This window comes from Mastacembelus armatus, chromosome 16 (genome assembly GCF_900324485.2).
Source record: "Mastacembelus armatus chromosome 16, fMasArm1.2, whole genome shotgun sequence".
NCBI classification, from domain to species: Eukaryota; Metazoa; Chordata; class Actinopteri; order Synbranchiformes; family Mastacembelidae; genus Mastacembelus; species Mastacembelus armatus.
In genome coordinates this window covers 1,040,806-1,060,325 of record NC_046648.1, presented here as the reverse complement: position 1 = coordinate 1,060,325, position 19,520 = coordinate 1,040,806, and the positions used below count along the sequence as shown (strand labels likewise).

Here is a 19,520-nt window from a genome sequence, read left to right as displayed (position 1 = left end):
ATCCAGGTTCATAGGTATTTTCAGCAGTTTATTGGAAATAAATGACACTGCATGGGTGTGTTACAAAAGACAAGGATGATGCAGTATGTAAACAGGCCACAGGATATCTTCCTTAATTTGTTTTAGAGAATTTTTTTTTGTTTTCAGTTTCATACCTGTTGGGCTTTAAAATTCAGATTGGGTGGGTGTCTTTCCATCAGAGTATTTAAAAAGATGGAACCAAAAAAAATCATCATACTTTGCAGGTAAGCACTATTCACTCTGTGTTGCTTTGGCTCACATGGATACATTTATTGTACTCATAACATACTAAAATAATTTCTCTGTTTCAGCCATGGGGAGTCGGTTGCTGCTTTGTGCGTTGGGGGTTTTACTCAGCTGTAAGTTTTTATTTATTTTTTTGGTCATACGCTTAATTCTTTACTGTTTTTTAAAAAAATGTATGAACAAATATTAAACATACTAATTAATTCCCCAGCAAAATATGAAGCCAAGTAGTTATTCTGCTTGCAGCAGTTTATCAAAGTTGTCAACCCCATCGTTGTGTAGCCTTCCCAGGTGCTGGTGTGAAATAAGTAGAATGTTAAACAGGTGAATAAGTTGAGAGTGCAGTGCATAAGGGACTGAAGTCCAAATTGCAATTTGCTTTTGTTGGAAATACAATTTACCTTACGCTGCTGTTAAGCTGAAGCTGTTATACTGAATAGGGGAAACAGAACTGTAATGTAAATTCTTCAGTCTTTGACTTTGCCCTGAAATGTTATTTTAAAAGCAAAGACATAACTATGGATGATATTTAAATAATACAATTATATTGTGGGACAGCGTGGGTCAGTCAAGTGACTGTTTCTCTGTCTAAATCCCATGTGACTAAATTTTTATCAAGGCTTCATAACAGCCAGTATTGATCCCTGGTTTTATCTCAGAAATTAAAATATTTTTGGGTCCTTATCTTGTTTATTTTCAACACAGTCTATGATGTCTTAAGCCAGTTTTTATAATGCTGTTTTGATGTATTTTCTTTATAAATATGAATTGTAAGTAACAGTTTTGTTTTTGGCTTCTTCATTTTAGTTAGCTGAAAAAAAACCATCATTTTTGACTTGTTTTCTTCTCTCATCTTCTCCCCTGACAGGTCCAGCACAATGTCTAGAGTCAGGTAAGGTGTGCACACACTGTTTAAGGACTGATTATTTCCCTCACAATTCAGTTCCAAAGTGATGTTATGATAACAAGGATATTTACTGAAGAGATGATATCATACATAAATTTACTGGAGTGATGTGGACATTTTCTTTGTATTTTTTGTGGTTTTCTAGACGAAGAAGGTTTGTCCTGCAGTAGTATCACCTGCAGTGAGGATGAGGTGTGTGAGATGTCGGGAGACTATCCATCCTGTGTCCCCAAATCTGGTAAATACTAAATACCACATCAAGGTTATCAAGAAAAAAGGTAGTCTGAGGAGTATGTACTGAGAGAGATGATATACATAAATTTGCTGTAATGATGTGGGCATTTTCTTGGTATTTTTTGTGGATTTGTAGGAGAAGGATCTTTGTCCTGCAGCAGTATTACCTGCAAAGCCAATGAGGTGTGTGAGATGAAGGGAGGCTCTCCATCCTGTGTTCCCAAGCCAGTGGAAGTCAAACCTGGTACCTGTTTAATCAACATTTACTTTTGTTGGGATTTGCATTGACCTTCAGTTGCTATAAAGGTGAAATTAATAACCTGAATGGGTGAAACAGGACTGTGATCTAAATTCCTCAGGTTCTGACATTGACCAGAAATGTTCTTTAGACAGCAAAGGCACAAGTATTGATAACATTTCCATTATAAATTATATTGTCTCTGAAAGTGCCATACAGGGTGCTGCATAGAACCAGTCAAGTGATTATTTCTCTGACTGAATCTCACATAATGCTTCTCAAATAAAAAGGCAGTCTAACCAGGATATTTACTGAAGAGATGATATACATACATTTACTGGAATGATGTGGCCATTTTCTTTGTATTCTCTATGGTTTTCTAGTAGAAGGACCTTTGTCCTGCAGCAGTATCACCTGCAAAGCCAATGAGGTGTGTGAGATGAAGGGAGGCTCTCCATCCTGTGTTCCCAAGCCAGTGGAAGTCAAACCTGGTACCTGTTTAATCAACATTTACTTTTGTTGGGATTTGCATTGACCTTCAGTTGCTATAAAGGTGGAATTAATAACCTGAATGGGTGAAACAGGACTGTGATCTAAATTCCTCAGGTTCTGACGTTGACCAGAAATGTTCTTTAGACAGCAAAGGCACAAGTATTGATAACATTTCCATTATAAAATTATATTGTTTCTGAAAGTGCCATACAGGGTGCTGCATAGAACCAGTCAAGTGATTATTTCTCTGACTGAATCTCACGTTATGTTTCTCAAGTAAAAAGGCAGTCTAACCAGGATATTTACTGAAGAGATGATATACATACATTTACTGGAATGATGTGGCCATTTTCTTTGTATTCTCTATGGTTTTCTAGAAGGACCTTTGTCCTGCAGCAGTATCACCTGCAAAGCCAATGAGGTGTGTGAGATGAAGGGAGGCTCTCCATCCTGTGTTCCCAAGCCAGTGGAAGTCAAACCTGGTACCTGTTTAATCAACATTTACTTTTGTTGGGATTTGCATTGACCTTCAGTTGCTATAAAGGTGGAATTAATAACCTGAATGGGTGAAACAGGACTGTGATCTAAATTCCTCAGGTTCTGACGTTGACCAGAAATGTTCTTTAGACAGCAAAGGCACAAGTATTGATAACATTTCCATTATAAAATTATATTGTTTCTGAAAGTGCCATACAGGGTGCTGCATAGAACCAGTCAAGTGATTATTTCTCTGACTGAATCTCACGTTATGTTTCTCAAGTAAAAAGGCAGTCTAACCAGGATATTTACTGAAGAGATGATATACATACATTTACTGGAATGATGTGGCCATTTTCTTTGTATTCTCTATGGTTTTCTAGTAGAAGGACCTTTGTCCTGCAGCAGTATCACCTGCAAAGCCAATGAGGTGTGTGAGATGAAGGGAGGCTCTCCATCCTGTGTTCCCAAGCCAGTGAAAAGAAAACCTGGTACCTGTTGAATCAAAATTTGCTTTTGTTGGGATTTGCATTGACCTTCAGTTGCTATAAAGGTGGAATTAATAAACTGAATGGGTGAAACAGGACTGTGATCTAAATTCCTCAGGTTCTGACGTTGACCAGAAATGTTCTTTAGACAGCAAAGGCACAAGTATTGATAACATTTCCATTATAAATTATATTGTCTCTGAAAGTGCCATACAGGGTGCTGCATAGAACCAGTCAAGTGATTATTTCTTTGACTAAATCCCACATAATGTTTATCAAGACACAATGCAGTCTGTCCATTACAGACCACAATCATCACTTTTTATTTAAGTTGGAAGTGAAAATATTTTGAGTCACTTTCTCTTTGGTTTCCTATTGTTGCTTTCTAACACAATCCAAGATGTCTCAAGGCAGTTTTTCTATTCACACAACTAGTCTCATTTATTTCCTAATGCTGTTTTGATGTATTTTCTTCATCAATAAGATTTGTGAGCCACAGTTTTGTTCTTGGCTCCTTGATTTAGGTAACTGAAAAAGAAATCATTTTTGACATGTTTTTCTCTTTGTCTTCTCTTCCCGTCTGTCAGTTCCACATCACGTTGGATGGCCTGGGAGGGAGTTCTTCCTCTCATTCATGCAGAATTATCTTCCAAATTATGATGCACCTCGCTTTCAGCTCTACATCACTGCTGTTCAACCCAATGCGAGAGTGACAGTGCAGGTGCCTTCGTTAAAGTTTAAGGAAGAGCACACAATAAATGCAGGAAATGGGGCCACCTTCAGTCTCCCTACGACTGTTGAGATATATGGCAGTGTGAAGTCTCCCAACACAGTGCACATTAAAGCCTCAGCAGATGTGACTGTAACTGCCTTGAGCTACAAGCAGGACACAGCAGACACTGCTGTGATATTTCCTGTCACTGACTGGGGAACAGAATATTTCATCTTTACACCTACTGGAACTCCCCAAGGCTCCTTCAAAGAGTTCTCAGTCACAAATGGTAAAGAGAGCAACAAAGTAGAGATTTTTCCACGAGCCTCAATCAGTTTCCAGGGTCGTGTCTATGGTAGCGGCAGCCAGATGGTAATAGATCTGCAGCCATATGAAAGTGTCCAGCTCCAGAGCCCACATGACCTTTCTGGCACCAGAGTTACCTCCCAACGCCCTGTTGCAGTTTTCACGGGTCACTCTTGCACCTGGCAGTTTTCAAAATGTAACTTTGTTTTTGAGCAGCTCCTGCCAGTAAGCGGCTGGGGATCCAGCTTCATTGTGCCTCCCCTGAGCATCCAGACAAAATATGACAGTGTGTTCCTCCAGGCCTCGCAGCCCACCAAAGTCACAGTGCAATATCCCAGCCGTCAAGATGTTTTGAGTTTGACTGGGGGGCAGTTTAAGGAGCTCCAGTACCACAGTCCTGAAACACTGTCCATTCAGGCTGATCAAGGCATTCAGGTCCTCCTGTTCTTCAATGGTGTCACACTGAACAAGGATAAATATTATGACTCTTTCTTGATGACAATCCTGTCTACAGACCGCTACTGCTCCTCCTACTCAATAGAAGCTTTGCGGGACTTTGAAAACCAAATCCTAATTGTAGCACAGACCAGTGCCATAGCAGAACTCCGGATTGATGGTGTGAATCTCCCGGCTACTGTCCAGTGGAAAAAGGTTACAGGGACAGATTTCTCTTGGGCAGAGATGCCTGTCAAATACACACCTGACAGAAACAGACACACTGTGAGCAGCTCAGGTTCCAGCTTTGCTCTCTACACTATTGGTTTCAGCCACATGAATGGTTATGGCAGCCCAGCACAATGTCTACAGCCAGGTAAGGTGTGCTCACACTGTTTAAGGACTGATTATTTCCCTCACAAATCAGTTGCAAAGTGATGTTATGATAACCAGGATATTTACCGAAGAGATGATATACATACATTTACTGGAATGATGTGGCCATTTTCTTTGTATTCTCTATGGTTTTCTAGTAGAAGGACCTTTGTCCTGCAGCAGTATCACCTGCAATGCCAATGAGGTGTGTGAGATGAAGGGAGGCTCTCCATCCTGTGTTCCCAAGCCAGTGAAAAGAAAACCTGGTACGTGTTTAATCAAAATTTGCTTTTGTTGGGATTTGCATTGACCTTCAGTTGCTATAAAGGTGGAATTAATAACCTGAATGGGTGAAACAGGACTGTGATCTAAATTCCTCAGGTTCTGACATTGACCAGAAATGTTCTTTAGACAGCAAAGGCACAAGTATTGATAACATTTCCATTATAAATTATATTGTCTCTGAAAGTGCCATACAGGGTGCTGCATAGAACCAGTCAAGTGATTATTTCTCTGACTGAATCTCACATAATGCTTCTCAAATAAAAAGGCAGTCTAACCAGGATATTTACTGAAGAGATGATATACATACATTTACTGGAATGATGTGGCCATTTTCTTTGTATTCTCTATGGTTTTCTAGTAGAAGGACCTTTGTCCTGCAGCAGTATCACCTGCAAAGCCAATGAGGTGTGTGAGATGAAGGGAGGCTCTCCATCCTGTGTTCCCAAGCCAGTGGAAGTCAAACCTGGTACCTGTTTAATCAACATTTACTTTTGTTGGGATTTGCATTGACCTTCAGTTGCTATAAAGGTGGAATTAATAACCTGAATGGGTGAAACAGGACTGTGATCTAAATTCCTCAGGTTCTGACGTTGACCAGAAATGTTCTTTAGACAGCAAAGGCACAAGTATTGATAACATTTCCATTATAAAATTATATTGTTTCTGAAAGTGCCATACAGGGTGCTGCATAGAACCAGTCAAGTGATTATTTCTCTGACTGAATCTCACGTTATGTTTCTCAAGTAAAAAGGCAGTCTAACCAGGATATTTACTGAAGAGATGATATACATACATTTACTGGAATGATGTGGCCATTTTCTTTGTATTCTCTATGGTTTTCTAGAAGGACCTTTGTCCTGCAGCAGTATCACCTGCAAAGCCAATGAGGTGTGTGAGATGAAGGGAGGCTCTCCATCCTGTGTTCCCAAGCCAGTGGAAGTCAAACCTGGTACCTGTTTAATCAACATTTACTTTTGTTGGGATTTGCATTGACCTTCAGTTGCTATAAAGGTGGAATTAATAACCTGAATGGGTGAAACAGGACTGTGATCTAAATTCCTCAGGTTCTGACGTTGACCAGAAATGTTCTTTAGACAGCAAAGGCACAAGTATTGATAACATTTCCATTATAAAATTATATTGTTTCTGAAAGTGCCATACAGGGTGCTGCATAGAACCAGTCAAGTGATTATTTCTCTGACTGAATCTCACGTTATGTTTCTCAAGTAAAAAGGCAGTCTAACCAGGATATTTACTGAAGAGATGATATACATACATTTACTGGAATGATGTGGCCATTTTCTTTGTATTCTCTATGGTTTTCTAGTAGAAGGACCTTTGTCCTGCAGCAGTATCACCTGCAAAGCCAATGAGGTGTGTGAGATGAAGGGAGGCTCTCCATCCTGTGTTCCCAAGCCAGTGAAAAGAAAACCTGGTACCTGTTGAATCAAAATTTGCTTTTGTTGGGATTTGCATTGACCTTCAGTTGCTATAAAGGTGGAATTAATAAACTGAATGGGTGAAACAGGACTGTGATCTAAATTCCTCAGGTTCTGACGTTGACCAGAAATGTTCTTTAGACAGCAAAGGCACAAGTATTGATAACATTTCCATTATAAATTATATTGTCTCTGAAAGTGCCATACAGGGTGCTGCATAGAACCAGTCAAGTGATTATTTCTTTGACTAAATCCCACATAATGTTTATCAAGACACAATGCAGTCTGTCCATTACAGACCACAATCATCACTTTTTATTTAAGTTGGAAGTGAAAATATTTTGAGTCACTTTCTCTTTGGTTTCCTATTGTTGCTTTCTAACACAATCCAAGATGTCTCAAGGCAGTTTTTCTATTCACACAACTAGTCTCATTTATTTCCTAATGCTGTTTTGATGTATTTTCTTCATCAATAAGATTTGTGAGCCACAGTTTTGTTCTTGGCTCCTTGATTTAGGTAACTGAAAAAGAAATCATTTTTGACATGTTTTTCTCTTTGTCTTCTCTTCCCGTCTGTCAGTTCCACATCACGTTGGATGGCCTGGGAGGGAGTTCTTCCTCTCATTCATGCAGAATTATCTTCCAAATTATGATGCACCTCGCTTTCAGCTCTACATCACTGCTGTTCAACCCAATGCGAGAGTGACAGTGCAGGTGCCTTCGTTAAAGTTTAAGGAAGAGCACACAATAAATGCAGGAAATGGGGCCACCTTCAGTCTCCCTACGACTGTTGAGATATATGGCAGTGTGAAGTCTCCCAACACAGTGCACATTAAAGCCTCAGCAGATGTGACTGTAACTGCCTTGAGCTACAAGCAGGACACAGCAGACACTGCTGTGATATTTCCTGTCACTGACTGGGGAACAGAATATTTCATCTTTACACCTACTGGAACTCCCCAAGGCTCCTTCAAAGAGTTCTCAGTCACAAATGGTAAAGAGAGCAACAAAGTAGAGATTTTTCCACGAGCCTCAATCAGTTTCCAGGGTCGTGTCTATGGTAGCGGCAGCCAGATGGTAATAGATCTGCAGCCATATGAAAGTGTCCAGCTCCAGAGCCCACATGACCTTTCTGGCACCAGAGTTACCTCCCAACGCCCTGTTGCAGTTTTCACGGGTCACACTTGCACCTGGCAGTTTTCAAAATGTAACTTTGTTTTTGAGCAGCTCCTGCCAGTAAGCGGCTGGGGATCCAGCTTCATTGTGCCTCCCCTGAGCATCCAGACAAAATATGACAGTGTGTTCCTCCAGGCCTCGCAGCCCACCAAAGTCACAGTGCAATATCCCAGCCGTCAAGATGTTTTGAGTTTGACTGGGGGGCAGTTTAAGGAGCTCCAGTACCACAGTCCTGAAACACTGTCCATTCAGGCTGATCAAGGCATTCAGGTCCTCCTGTTCTTCAATGGTGTCACACTGAACAAGGATAAATATTATGACTCTTTCTTGATGACAATCCTGTCTACAGACCGCTACTGCTCCTCCTACTCAATAGAAGCTTTGCGGGACTTTGAAAACCAAATCCTAATTGTAGCACAGACCAGTGCCATAGCAGAACTCCGGATTGATGGTGTGAATCTCCCGGCTACTGTCCAGTGGAAAAAGGTTACAGGGACAGATTTCTCTTGGGCAGAGATGCCTGTCAAATACACACCTGACAGAAACAGACACATTGTGAGCAGCTCAGGTTCCAGCTTTGCTCTCTACACTTTTGGTTTCATCCAAAGGAATGCTTATGGCAGCCCAGCACAATGTCTACAGCCAGGTAAGGTGTGCTCACACTGTTTAAGGACTGATTATTTCCCTCACAAATCAGTTGCAAAGTGATGTTATGATAACCAGGATATTTACTGAAGAGATGATATACATACATTTACTGGAATGATGTGGCCATTTTCTTTGTATTCTCTATGGTTTTCTAGTAGAAGGACCTTTGTCTTGCAGCAGTATCACCTGCAATGCCAATGAGATGTGTGAGATGAAGGGAGGCTCTCCATCCTGTGTCCCCAAGCCAGTGAAAGAAAACCTGGTACCTGTTGAATCAGAATTTGCTTTTGTTGAGATTTGCATTGACCTTCAGTTGCTATAAAGGTGGAATTAATAAACTGAATGGGTGAAACAGGACTGTGATCTAAATTCCTCAGGTTCTGACGTTGACCAGAAATGTTCTTTAGACAGCAAAGGCACAAGTATTGATAACATTTCCATTACAAATTATATTCTCTCTGAAAGTGCCATACAGGGTGCTGCATAGAACCAGTCAAGTGATTATTTCTCTGACTAAATCTCACGTTATGTTTCTCAAGTAAAAAGGCAGTCTAACCAGGATATTTACTGAAGAGATGATATACATACATTTACTGGAATGATGTGGCCATTTTCTTTGTATTCTCTATGGTTTTCTAGTAGAAGGACCTTTGTCCTGCAGCAGTATCACCTGCAATGCCAATGAGATGTGTGAGATGAAGGGAGGCTCTCCATCCTGTGTCCCCAAGCCAGTGAAAAGAAAACCTGGTACCTGTTGAATCAAAATTTGCTTTTGTTGGGATTTGCATTGACCTTCAGTTGCTATAAAGGTGGAATTAATAAACTGAATGGGTGAAACAGGACTGTGATCTAAATTCCTCAGGTTCTGACGTTGACCAGAAATGTATTTTACACAGCAAAGGCACAAGTATTGATAACATTTCCATTATAAGTTATATTGTCTCTGAAAGTGCCATACAGGGTGCTGCATAGAACCAGTCAAGTGATTATTTCTTTGACTAAATCCCACATAATGTTTATCAAGACACAATGCAGTCTGTCCATTACAGACCACAATCATCACTTTTTATTTAAGTTGGAAGTGAAAATATTTTGAGTCACTTTCTCTTTGGTTTCCTATTGTTGCTTTCTAACACAATCCAAGATGTCTCAAGGCAGTTTTTCTATTCACACAACTAGTCTCATTTATTTCCTAATGCTGTTTTGATGTATTTTCTTCATCAATAAGATTTGTGAGCCACAGTTTTGTTCTTGGCTCCTTGATTTAGGTAACTGAAAAAGAAATCATTTTTGACATGTTTTTCTCTTTGTCTTCTCTTCCCGTCTGTCAGTTCCACATCACGTTGGATGGCCTGGGAGGGAGTTCTTCCTCTCATTCATGCAGAATTATCTTCCAAATTATGATGCACCTCGCTTTCAGCTCTACATCACTGCTGTTCAGCCCAATGCGGGAGTGACAGTGCAGGTGCCTTCGTTAAAGTTTAAGGAAGAGAAAACAATAAATGCAGGAAATGGGGCCACCTTCAGTCTCCCTACTACTGTTGAGATATATGGCAGTGTGAAGTCTCCCAACACAGTGCACATTAAAGCCTCAGCAGATGTGACTGTAACTGCCTTGAGCTACAAGCAGGACACAGCAGACACTGCTGTGATATTTCCTGTCACTGACTGGGGAACAGAATATTTCATCTTTACACCTACTGGAACTCCCCAAGGCTCCTTCAAAGAGTTCTCAGTCACAAATGGTAAAGAGAGCAACAAAGTAGAGATTTTTCCACGAGCCTCAATCAGTTTCCAGGGTCGTGTCTATGGTAGCGGCAGCCAGATGGTAATAGATCTGCAGCCATATGAAAGTGTCCAGCTCCAGAGCCCACATGACCTTTCTGGCACCAGAGTTACCTCCCAACGCCCTGTTGCAGTTTTCACGGGTCACACTTGCACCTGGCAGTTTTCAAAATGTAACTTTGTTTTTGAGCAGCTCCTGCCAGTAAGCGGCTGGGGATCCAGCTTCATTGTGCCTCCCCTGAGCATCCAGACAAAATATGACAGTGTGTTCCTCCAGGCCTCGCAGCCCACCAAAGTCACAGTGCAATATCCCAGCCGTCAAGATGTTTTGAGTTTGACTGGGGGGCAGTTTAAGGAGCTCCAGTACCACAGTCCTGAAACACTGTCCATTCAGGCTGATCAAGGCATTCAGGTCCTCCTGTTCTTCAATGGTGTCACACTGAACAAGGATAAATATTATGACTCTTTCTTGATGACAATCCTGTCTACAGACCGCTACTGCTCCTCCTACTCAATAGAAGCTTTGCGGGACTTTGAAAACCAAATCCTAATTGTAGCACAGACCAGTGCCATAGCAGAACTCCGGATTGATGGTGTGAATCTCCCGGCTACTGTCCAGTGGAAAAAGGTTACAGGGACAGATTTCTCTTGGGCAGAGATGCCTGTCAAATACACACCTGACAGAAACAGACACATTGTGAGCAGCTCAGGTTCCAGCTTTGCTCTCTACACTTTTGGTTTCATCCAAAGGAATGCTTATGGCAGCCCAGCACAATGTCTACAGCCAGGTAAGGTGTGCTCACACTGTTTAAGGACTGATTATTTCCCTCACAAATCAGTTGCAAAGTGATGTTATGATAACCAGGATATTTACTGAAGAGATGATATACATACATTTACTGGAATGATGTGGCCATTTTCTTTGTATTCTCTATGGTTTTCTAGTAGAAGGACCTTTGTCTTGCAGCAGTATCACCTGCAATGCCAATGAGATGTGTGAGATGAAGGGAGGCTCTCCATCCTGTGTCCCCAAGCCAGTGAAAAGAAAACCTGGTACCTGTTGAATCAGAATTTGCTTTTGTTGAGATTTGCATTGACCTTCAGTTGCTATAAAGGTGGAATTAATAAACTGAATGGGTGAAACAGGACTGTGATCTAAATTCCTCAGGTTCTGACGTTGACCAGAAATGTTCTTTAGACAGCAAAGGCACAAGTATTGATAACATTTCCATTACAAATTATATTCTCTCTGAAAGTGCCATACAGGGTGCTGCATAGAACCAGTCAAGTGATTATTTCTCTGACTAAATCTCACGTTATGTTTCTCAAGTAAAAAGGCAGTCTAACCAGGATATTTACTGAAGAGATGATATACATACATTTACTGGAATGATGTGGCCATTTTCTTTGTATTCTCTATGGTTTTCTAGTAGAAGGACCTTTGTCCTGCAGCAGTATCACCTGCAATGCCAATGAGATGTGTGAGATGAAGGGAGGCTCTCCATCCTGTGTCCCCAAGCCAGTGAAAAGAAAACCTGGTACCTGTTGAATCAAAATTTGCTTTTGTTGGGATTTGCATTGACCTTCAGTTGCTATAAAGGTGGAATTAATAAACTGAATGGGTGAAACAGGACTGTGATCTAAATTCCTCAGGTTCTGACGTTGACCAGAAATGTATTTTACACAGCAAAGGCACAAGTATTGATAACATTTCCATTATAAGTTATATTGTCTCTGAAAGTGCCATACAGGGTGCTGCATAGAACCAGTCAAGTGATTATTTCTTTGACTAAATCCCACATAATGTTTATCAAGACACAATGCAGTCTGTCCATTACAGACCACAATCATCACTTTTTATTTAAGTTGGAAGTGAAAATATTTTGAGTCACTTTCTCTTTGGTTTCCTATTGTTGCTTTCTAACACAATCCAAGATGTCTCAAGGCAGTTTTTCTATTCACACAACTAGTCTCATTTATTTCCTAATGCTGTTTTGATGTATTTTCTTCATCAATAAGATTTGTGAGCCACAGTTTTGTTCTTGGCTCCTTGATTTAGGTAACTGAAAAAGAAATCATTTTTGACATGTTTTTCTCTTTGTCTTCTCTTCCCGTCTGTCAGTTCCACATCACGTTGGATGGCCTGGGAGGGAGTTCTTCCTCTCATTCATGCAGAATTATCTTCCAAATTATGATGCACCTCGCTTTCAGCTCTACATCACTGCTGTTCAGCCCAATGCGGGAGTGACAGTGCAGGTGCCTTCGTTAAAGTTTAAGGAAGAGAAAACAATAAATGCAGGAAATGGGGCCACCTTCAGTCTCCCTACTACTGTTGAGATATATGGCAGTGTGAAGTCTCCCAACACAGTGCACATTGAAGCCTCAGCAGATGTGACTGTAACTGCCTTGAGCTACAAGCAGGACACAGCAGACACTGCTGTGATATTTCCTGTCACTGACTGGGGAACAGAATATTTCATCTTTACACCTACTGGAACTCCCCAAGGCTCCTTCAAAGAGTTCTCAGTCACAAATGGTAAAGAGAGCAACAAAGTAGAGATTTTTCCACGAGCCTCAATCAGTTTCCAGGGTCGTGTCTATGGTAGCGGCAGCCAGATGGTAATAGATCTGCAGCCATATGAAAGTGTCCAGCTCCAGAGCCCACATGACCTTTCTGGCACCAGAGTTACCTCCCAACGCCCTGTTGCAGTTTTCACGGGTCACTCTTGCACCTGGCAGTTTTCAAAATGTAACTTTGTTTTTGAGCAGCTCCTGCCGGTAAGCGGCTGGGGATCCAGCTTCATTGTGCCTCCCCTGAGCATCCAGACAAAATATGACAGTGTGTTCCTCCAGGCCTCGCAGCCCACCAAAGTCACAGTGCAATATCCCAGCCGTCAAGATGTTTTGAGTTTGACTGGGGGGCAGTTTAAGGAGCTCCAGTACCACAGTCCTGAAACACTGTCCATTCAGGCTGATCAAGGCATTCAGGTCCTCCTGTTCTTCAATGGTGTCACACTGAACAAGGATAAATATTATGACTCTTTCTTGATGACAATCCTGTCTACAGACCGCTACTGCTCCTCCTACTCAATAGAAGCTTTGCAGGACTTTGAAAACCAAATCCTAATTGTAGCACAGACCAGTGCCATAGCAGAACTCCGGATTGATGGTGTGAATCTCCCGGCTACTGTCCAGTGGAAAAAGGTTACAGGGACAGATTTCTCTTGGGCAGAGATGCCTGTCAAATACACACCTGACAGAAACAGACACATTGTGAGCAGCTCAGGTTCCAGCTTTGCTCTCTACACTATTGGTTTCATCCAAAGGAATGCTTATGGCAGCCCAGCACAATGTCTACAGCCAGGTAAGGTGTGCTCACACTGTTTAAGGACTGATTATTTCCCTCACAAATCAGTTGCAAAGTGATGTTATGATAACCAGGATATTTACTGAAGAGATGATATACATACATTTACTGGAATGATGTGGCCATTTTCTTTGTATTCTCTATGGTTTTCTAGTAGAAGGACCTTTGTCCTGCAGCAGTATCACCTGCAATGCCAATGAGATGTGTGAGATGAAGGGAGGCTCTCCATCCTGTGTCCCCAAGCCAGTGAAAAGAAAACGTGGTACCTGCTGGGCAGTGGGAGATCCTCACTACCGAACCTTTGACGGCCGATACTATGACTTCATGGGTACCTGCACATACGTCATTGCTAAAAACTGTGGAACAGACAGCCAGCTTCCAGACTTTGAGGTTCTCGCCCAGAATGAGAACAGAGAAAGCCTCAGGGTGTCTTATGTCGGCTTGGTCACAGTAAAGGTGTATGGTGTCACCATCACAGTAGTTCGGTCTGAAACAGGTCGGGTTAGGGTAAGACTTCATATTTCTGTTAATAAACTATTTCAAATACAATGTTTTAATATGATCTTTACTTAGCTTATTATAAATAGTAAAGTATTTTTTGTGTGACGGACTGAAATGCAGACATTCATTCCTGTACATGTCTGTTATATACTCAGACTACACTATTTGTTTTCTTCTCTGCAGATTGACAACACTCTGTGGAGTCTACCAGTAGCCTTGAACAACAACAAACTGATGATGTTTCAGAGCGGTCGCTCTGTTGTCATTGAGGCTGATTTTGGTCTAAATGTCCGTTATGACTACGAAAACTTTCTTGTGGTCTCTTTGTCTGATAGTTATGTTGGTAAGACTTGTGGTCTCTGTGGCAATTTCAATGGCAACCCCAAAGATGATTTCACTACACCCTCTGGCACCCAGGCAGATGGGCTTGTGGCCTTTGCGAGCAGCTGGAAGGTTCCAGGGCTGATAGAAGATGCTCTGTGCAGAGATGACTGTGTGGGAGGATGTGAGCGCTGTGAAAACAGCCTGATGAACATCTGGGCAGGTGACTCGTTTTGTGGGCTGATCACACTTACAATAAATGGGCCATTCAGCAAATGTCATGCTGCCATCGACCCACAAGCATACCTGGAAAACTGTAAATATGACGTCTGTATGGGAGGTGGCCTTCGACATTTTCTTTGCAAGGCACTAGAGGCTTACACTGAAGCCTGCCAGCTTGCTGAGATCCAGATTGAAGATTGGAGGACAATTGCTCAATGCCGTAAGTACTGTACAAAACACTGTATGTGCATACGTTTTCTTCTATGCTGTTGCAAGCATTTATTACAATCTGTTCTCCGTTTTCTCCCTCAAGCTCCCAAATGTCCAGCCAACAGCCACTATGAACTCTGTGGCAGTTCCTGTCCAGCCACTTGTTCTGATCCTACTGCTCCATCCAAATGCAAGCGCCCCTGTGTGGAGACCTGCACCTGCAATGCAGGCTTTCTTTTGAGCGGAAATCAGTGTGTGCCTGACACTCAGTGCGGTTGTACCCATGAGGGCCGATACGTCCCGGCTGGGGAATCGTTCTGGGCTGACCAGGGCTGTCAGCGATGGTGTAAATGTGTTGCTGATAGCAGACGTGTGGAGTGCCAGGATAAAACCTGTGGGGCAGGGCAGCAGTGCCAGGTGGTTGAAGGCATTAGAAAGTGCAAAGCAGTCTCTCACAGCACCTGCCAGGCCACAGGTGACCCCCATTATAAGACCTTTGACAAGCAGAAGTTTGACTTCCAGGGTACATGTGTCTACCAACTAGTTGCACTCTGCTCCAAGAACAAGGAGTTAGTGCCTTTTGAAGTGCTGGTGCAGAATGACCACAGAGGCAGCAAGGTGGTTTCCTACACCAAGTTAGTGGAGATCAAAGTGTATTCCCTCAGCATTGTCATAACCAAGACATACAAGGGTCGGATTTTGGTAAGTGCTGTGTGTTATCTAGTATGTGAAAATTTAATTCTGAGTGATTTGTTCAGATTCTGTTTGATTTTTTTCATCTGTTTATGTAAATATCATGATGTGTCCTTCTCCAGGTGAATGATGAGCTACTCAACTTGCCTGTCTCGCTGGCAGAAGGACGGGTATCTGTATATTTGAGTGGCATGTTTGCTGTTGTTACCACAGAGTTTGGCCTCAAACTCTCCTTCAACTGGGAAAGTGCTGCATTTGTAACACTGCCAAGTACCTACATGGAAGCTGTTTGTGGACTCTGTGGCAACTATGACGGCAAACCCCAGGATGACCTGATTCCCAAGAATGGTGACAAACCTGTCTCACCAGCAGACTTTGGTGACAGCTGGCAAGTGGCTGAGATTCCAGGCTGTGTCCGTGGATGTGAGGGGGTATGTCCTAGTTGTGACACTAGAAAGAAGGCTCAGTATGAAACAGGAGATTTCTGCGGTATACTGACAGACCCCAAAGGGCCTTTCCGTGATTGCCATGCTAAGGTGGACCCAGCTGGCTTCTTTGAAGACTGTGTTTATGACGTTTGCATGTACAATGGGAAGAAGGATGTGCTGTGTCAGGCTATTACAGCATACACATCTGCCTGCCAGACCGCTGGGGCCACAGTGTACAGCTGGAGAACCAGTCAGTTCTGTGGTGAGAAATACATTAATTTAAATTAAATAATTTATATAAAAAGTACAGTCAACATGGTTTATTGTAGTAGTATAGAAAGCATTACAAAATATGGAAGAAATTAATTTAAAAAAAAGAAACTTTGTAATTTTACTTTATTCTACTGCTCTGAGTGTAGTCCTTGTTTATGTGTACTTCACAATGTGTTTTCTACTTTTCTAGGGTTTTATGCAGTTTTGTAATACCTGCCTCGTGGAATCTGTCCTCACGTTGCCTTTTATGTGTCTTGTGTACAGCTGTGAAATGTCCAGCCAACAGCCACTATGACATTTGTGCGACTGCCTGCCCTGCCACTTGTCAGAGTCTGGGCCCTCCTCAAGGCTGCCGGGGTCAGTGTAAGGAAGGCTGCTCCTGTGACGAGGGATCCATCCTCAGTGGAGATACCTGCGTTCCCTTTTCTCAGTGTGGCTGCTATGAGAATGGAAAAACCTATACGGTAAAATTCAGCACCAAAAAGCCATTTCATACACAGTAATATACAAGTGTTCACTTTTGAGGATCAAAGAGGTCTAAGCTACTCCCCACCATGCTGACTAGGAAATGAAGATGCCTTTACTTTTTCCACAGTACTGTGGCATTATTGTTGACAAGGCAGGGCCTTTTTGAGTCATAGAAATGGGTACAGAGGATTTCTCCTGACATATAATTATCTGGCTGTCTAGATTTCTTTCTTGTAAAGATTGAATAAACATAGTCTAGACCCTTCTGTAACTATACAAAATATATGTTTCTAGGTGGGCCAAGCAGTGGTGGACAAAGACTGCAGCTCCAAGTGTGTGTGCCAGGCATCTGGGCTGATGAAGTGTGAAAAACTGTCCTGTGCCAGTGGGGAGGAATGTGGTTTAAGAGATGGGGTCAGAGGTTGTCACGTTAAACAGGGCCGCTGTAAGATCAACCAAGTTGGCCTCCTTACCTCCTTTGATGGCATGTCTGGAGCAATAGAAGCTCAGGGGGCGTTTGATATAGCCTCCCTGTGCGACGAGAGCACAAAGCTGTGGTTCCGTGTGGTCGTGGACGTCAGGGTCTGCAGTGAAGGGGCATCTCCTACTGTTGCCTCTGTGTACGTTTTCTTCAAGGAATCTTTTGTCACTGTGAACAGCCAGCAGGAGACATGGGTGAGAAGAGTTGCCTGAGACAACATAGTTTCATGTTGGCAGTAAAAATCAGGATATTGTCAATTTGTCTAAATTGATTTTCCTTTTTTTATGCCATGCAGGTAAATGGTAGGAAAGTGTCTCTTCCCAGCAAAGTGATGGATGAACTATCTGTCCAAATCTCAGGCAATACTGTGATCATCGAGAGGGCATCAGTTGTGCGAGTCACCTACTCAGTGTCACAGGAGGTCACTGTTATTGTTGATAGCAGCCTGTCTGGTAAAATGTGCGGTGCCTGTGGAAACTACAATAACAACTCCAAAGATGATATGACGACTGCAGATGGGAAAATCGCCACTGACGTGTCTGTGGTTATTGGCTCCTGGAGCGCTGGGGACTTTTCTAGATGGTGAGTGTTTAAAACACACACCGCTCAGCTTCACTTTTCACCTTCAATTCTACTTAGAGTGGAAGTTTTAATCTTGAACTCAATCTTGCCCTTTATTATGCAAACTGCAGACTTTGACCACTGAAATAATCAAGTACAGATCAGCAAGAGATGGGATGGTGCAAGAACTAAACAAGGACTCCACAGAGCCCTTTTAAAGCAATGAGTGTGGTTTTTAATTGCATTTGGTCCAACTTAATTAACAAATGCCAGAGAATCCTCTATGGCAATTACTGATAAAAAGCAGGTGAGAGTGACAGGCACGACCATCAAAAGCTACCAAGCTTGCAATCCAATCACTGCTTGTCATCCAAGGACACTTAAGACTCATCTGGTGTGATATTAATTTGATCCCTTGTCTAAGTTTGTGTTTTAACTTTCAGTCAGTCCCTTAGAGAATTACATTTTGTGCATCCTCCTTTATGCAGAGTAGTTGTCTTGTTTCATGAATCCTCTCAACACCACACCCTAACCAAGACAAGAAATGACTTCTGTGTTTGCATTTGCGTTTAAAATAGTTTCAGACATTTTGCTTATAATCTGTGTTGTATTATGAGTAAACAGGACCTTTTTGCTCCACTGTCCTTTGACTGCAATGTTTTTTTTCTCATTTTAGTGGCCTGTAGAAATGTTGGTTCTGCTGTGAAAGAAAGCAGCCGATATACAGGTAAAAACTAAAGTTTTTGTCCTTTCAGATCTATGACTTAAAAATTCCTTGTGAAATAAACAGTTACTGACATCGTGCATTTTACCCCCATCAAACAGGATGAAGAAGAAAGTGAAGTTGTTTGGCTAAACTTGCTGGTTTACAGGCAGTCTTACTTTTCATTTATTTCTGCACTTCCTCTTGATTCATGACATGGTTTTGGGTTGTTACTGACAGTCTGGTCTGTTGTTCACTTTAGAATAGTAGCAAAGTTTGTCTCATTCTTGATAAACATCTCCATCTGGTGGAGGATGCAGTTATATCCTTTCCTTTCCACATGACTACAACTGAGAATAAGAAATAATAAAAATTGCATCTCTTTATCATAAGTTTTAAGGGTCTGTGTTTCACAAAATATGATCTCATTACTGTTCTTACGAATAAATACTTTTTCATTACTATGTATGTTTGACTTATTTGTGATTATTCCCCAAATGTTTACTGTTTAATTCTACAAAACCTCTAGAGCAGGGTTGTCAAACTCCAGTCCTTGAGGGTTACTGTCCACCAGTAAGCAAACCAGTCCAAACCCATTGAACAAATATCAAATGCAACTCAATACCAGCCTTTCCTTGCTCAGTCAGTTTATTTCAGCCTCTGATGCTTTAAATATGATTATCCTTTCTGCTGAAGTAAGGTTCCTGGTTCAAAACCCAGCAGGGGCCCTTCTCTGTGGGGTCTGCATGTTCTCGAGAGGGTTTATCGCTACTATTCACCTGTATTAGCGTTGAGTCGCGCTATCTGTGCTGTAATATACGCTGTAGGTATATTAATTGTCTAGCTGTATCAGCATAGTTGATGTAAGATCTGTCACATCGTTTTCTTTAGAATGTTTATTTGAAGTAGTGCTCTATGTCGATTTAGTGTTTATATAGAGTAATAAATTCAGTTTATATTTGGAATATGTTTGAGGTTAATTTAATATTCTGTGAATGTACTTTCTTTATTAGTTTACTTACTGCATT

General features: G+C 41.7%; 1 protein-coding gene across 1 annotated transcript; it reads left to right on the top strand.

Annotated features, from left to right (window-relative positions):
* The first annotated feature begins 314 nt into the window (after positions 1-314).
* On the top strand, positions 315-18,960 carry LOC113122825 (uncharacterized). Its single transcript, XM_026294416.1, has 27 exons — positions 315-380; positions 1,136-1,159; positions 1,320-1,412; positions 1,545-1,652; positions 2,030-2,137; positions 2,516-2,620; positions 2,999-3,106; positions 3,691-4,932; positions 5,090-5,197; positions 5,575-5,682; positions 6,061-6,165; positions 6,544-6,651; positions 7,236-8,477; positions 9,119-9,226; positions 9,811-11,052; positions 11,210-11,317; positions 11,695-11,802; positions 12,387-13,628; positions 13,786-14,138; positions 14,316-14,895; positions 14,989-15,587; positions 15,701-16,268; positions 16,544-16,743; positions 17,042-17,422; positions 17,524-17,810; positions 18,466-18,516; positions 18,615-18,960. Exons 1-26 carry the CDS (start codon positions 335-337, stop codon positions 18,473-18,475), a joined length of 9,291 nt encoding a protein of 3,096 aa, XP_026150201.1. The 5' UTR covers positions 315-334; the 3' UTR covers positions 18,476-18,516; positions 18,615-18,960.
* The last annotated feature ends 560 nt before the right edge of the window (positions 18,961-19,520 follow it).

Excerpts from the sequence above, each read along its gene's own strand:
- LOC113122825 (XM_026294416.1), top strand. The coding sequence starts at position 335 with ATGGGGAGTCGGTTGCTGCTTTGTGCGTTGGGGGTTTTACTCAGCT. Across the intron at positions 13,629-13,785 it reads AGCACAATGTCTACAGCCAG|TAGAAGGACCTTTGTCCTGC; the intron begins GTAAGGTGTGCT and ends ATGGTTTTCTAG. Across the intron at positions 14,139-14,315 it reads CTGAAACAGGTCGGGTTAGG|ATTGACAACACTCTGTGGAG; the intron begins GTAAGACTTCAT and ends TCTTCTCTGCAG.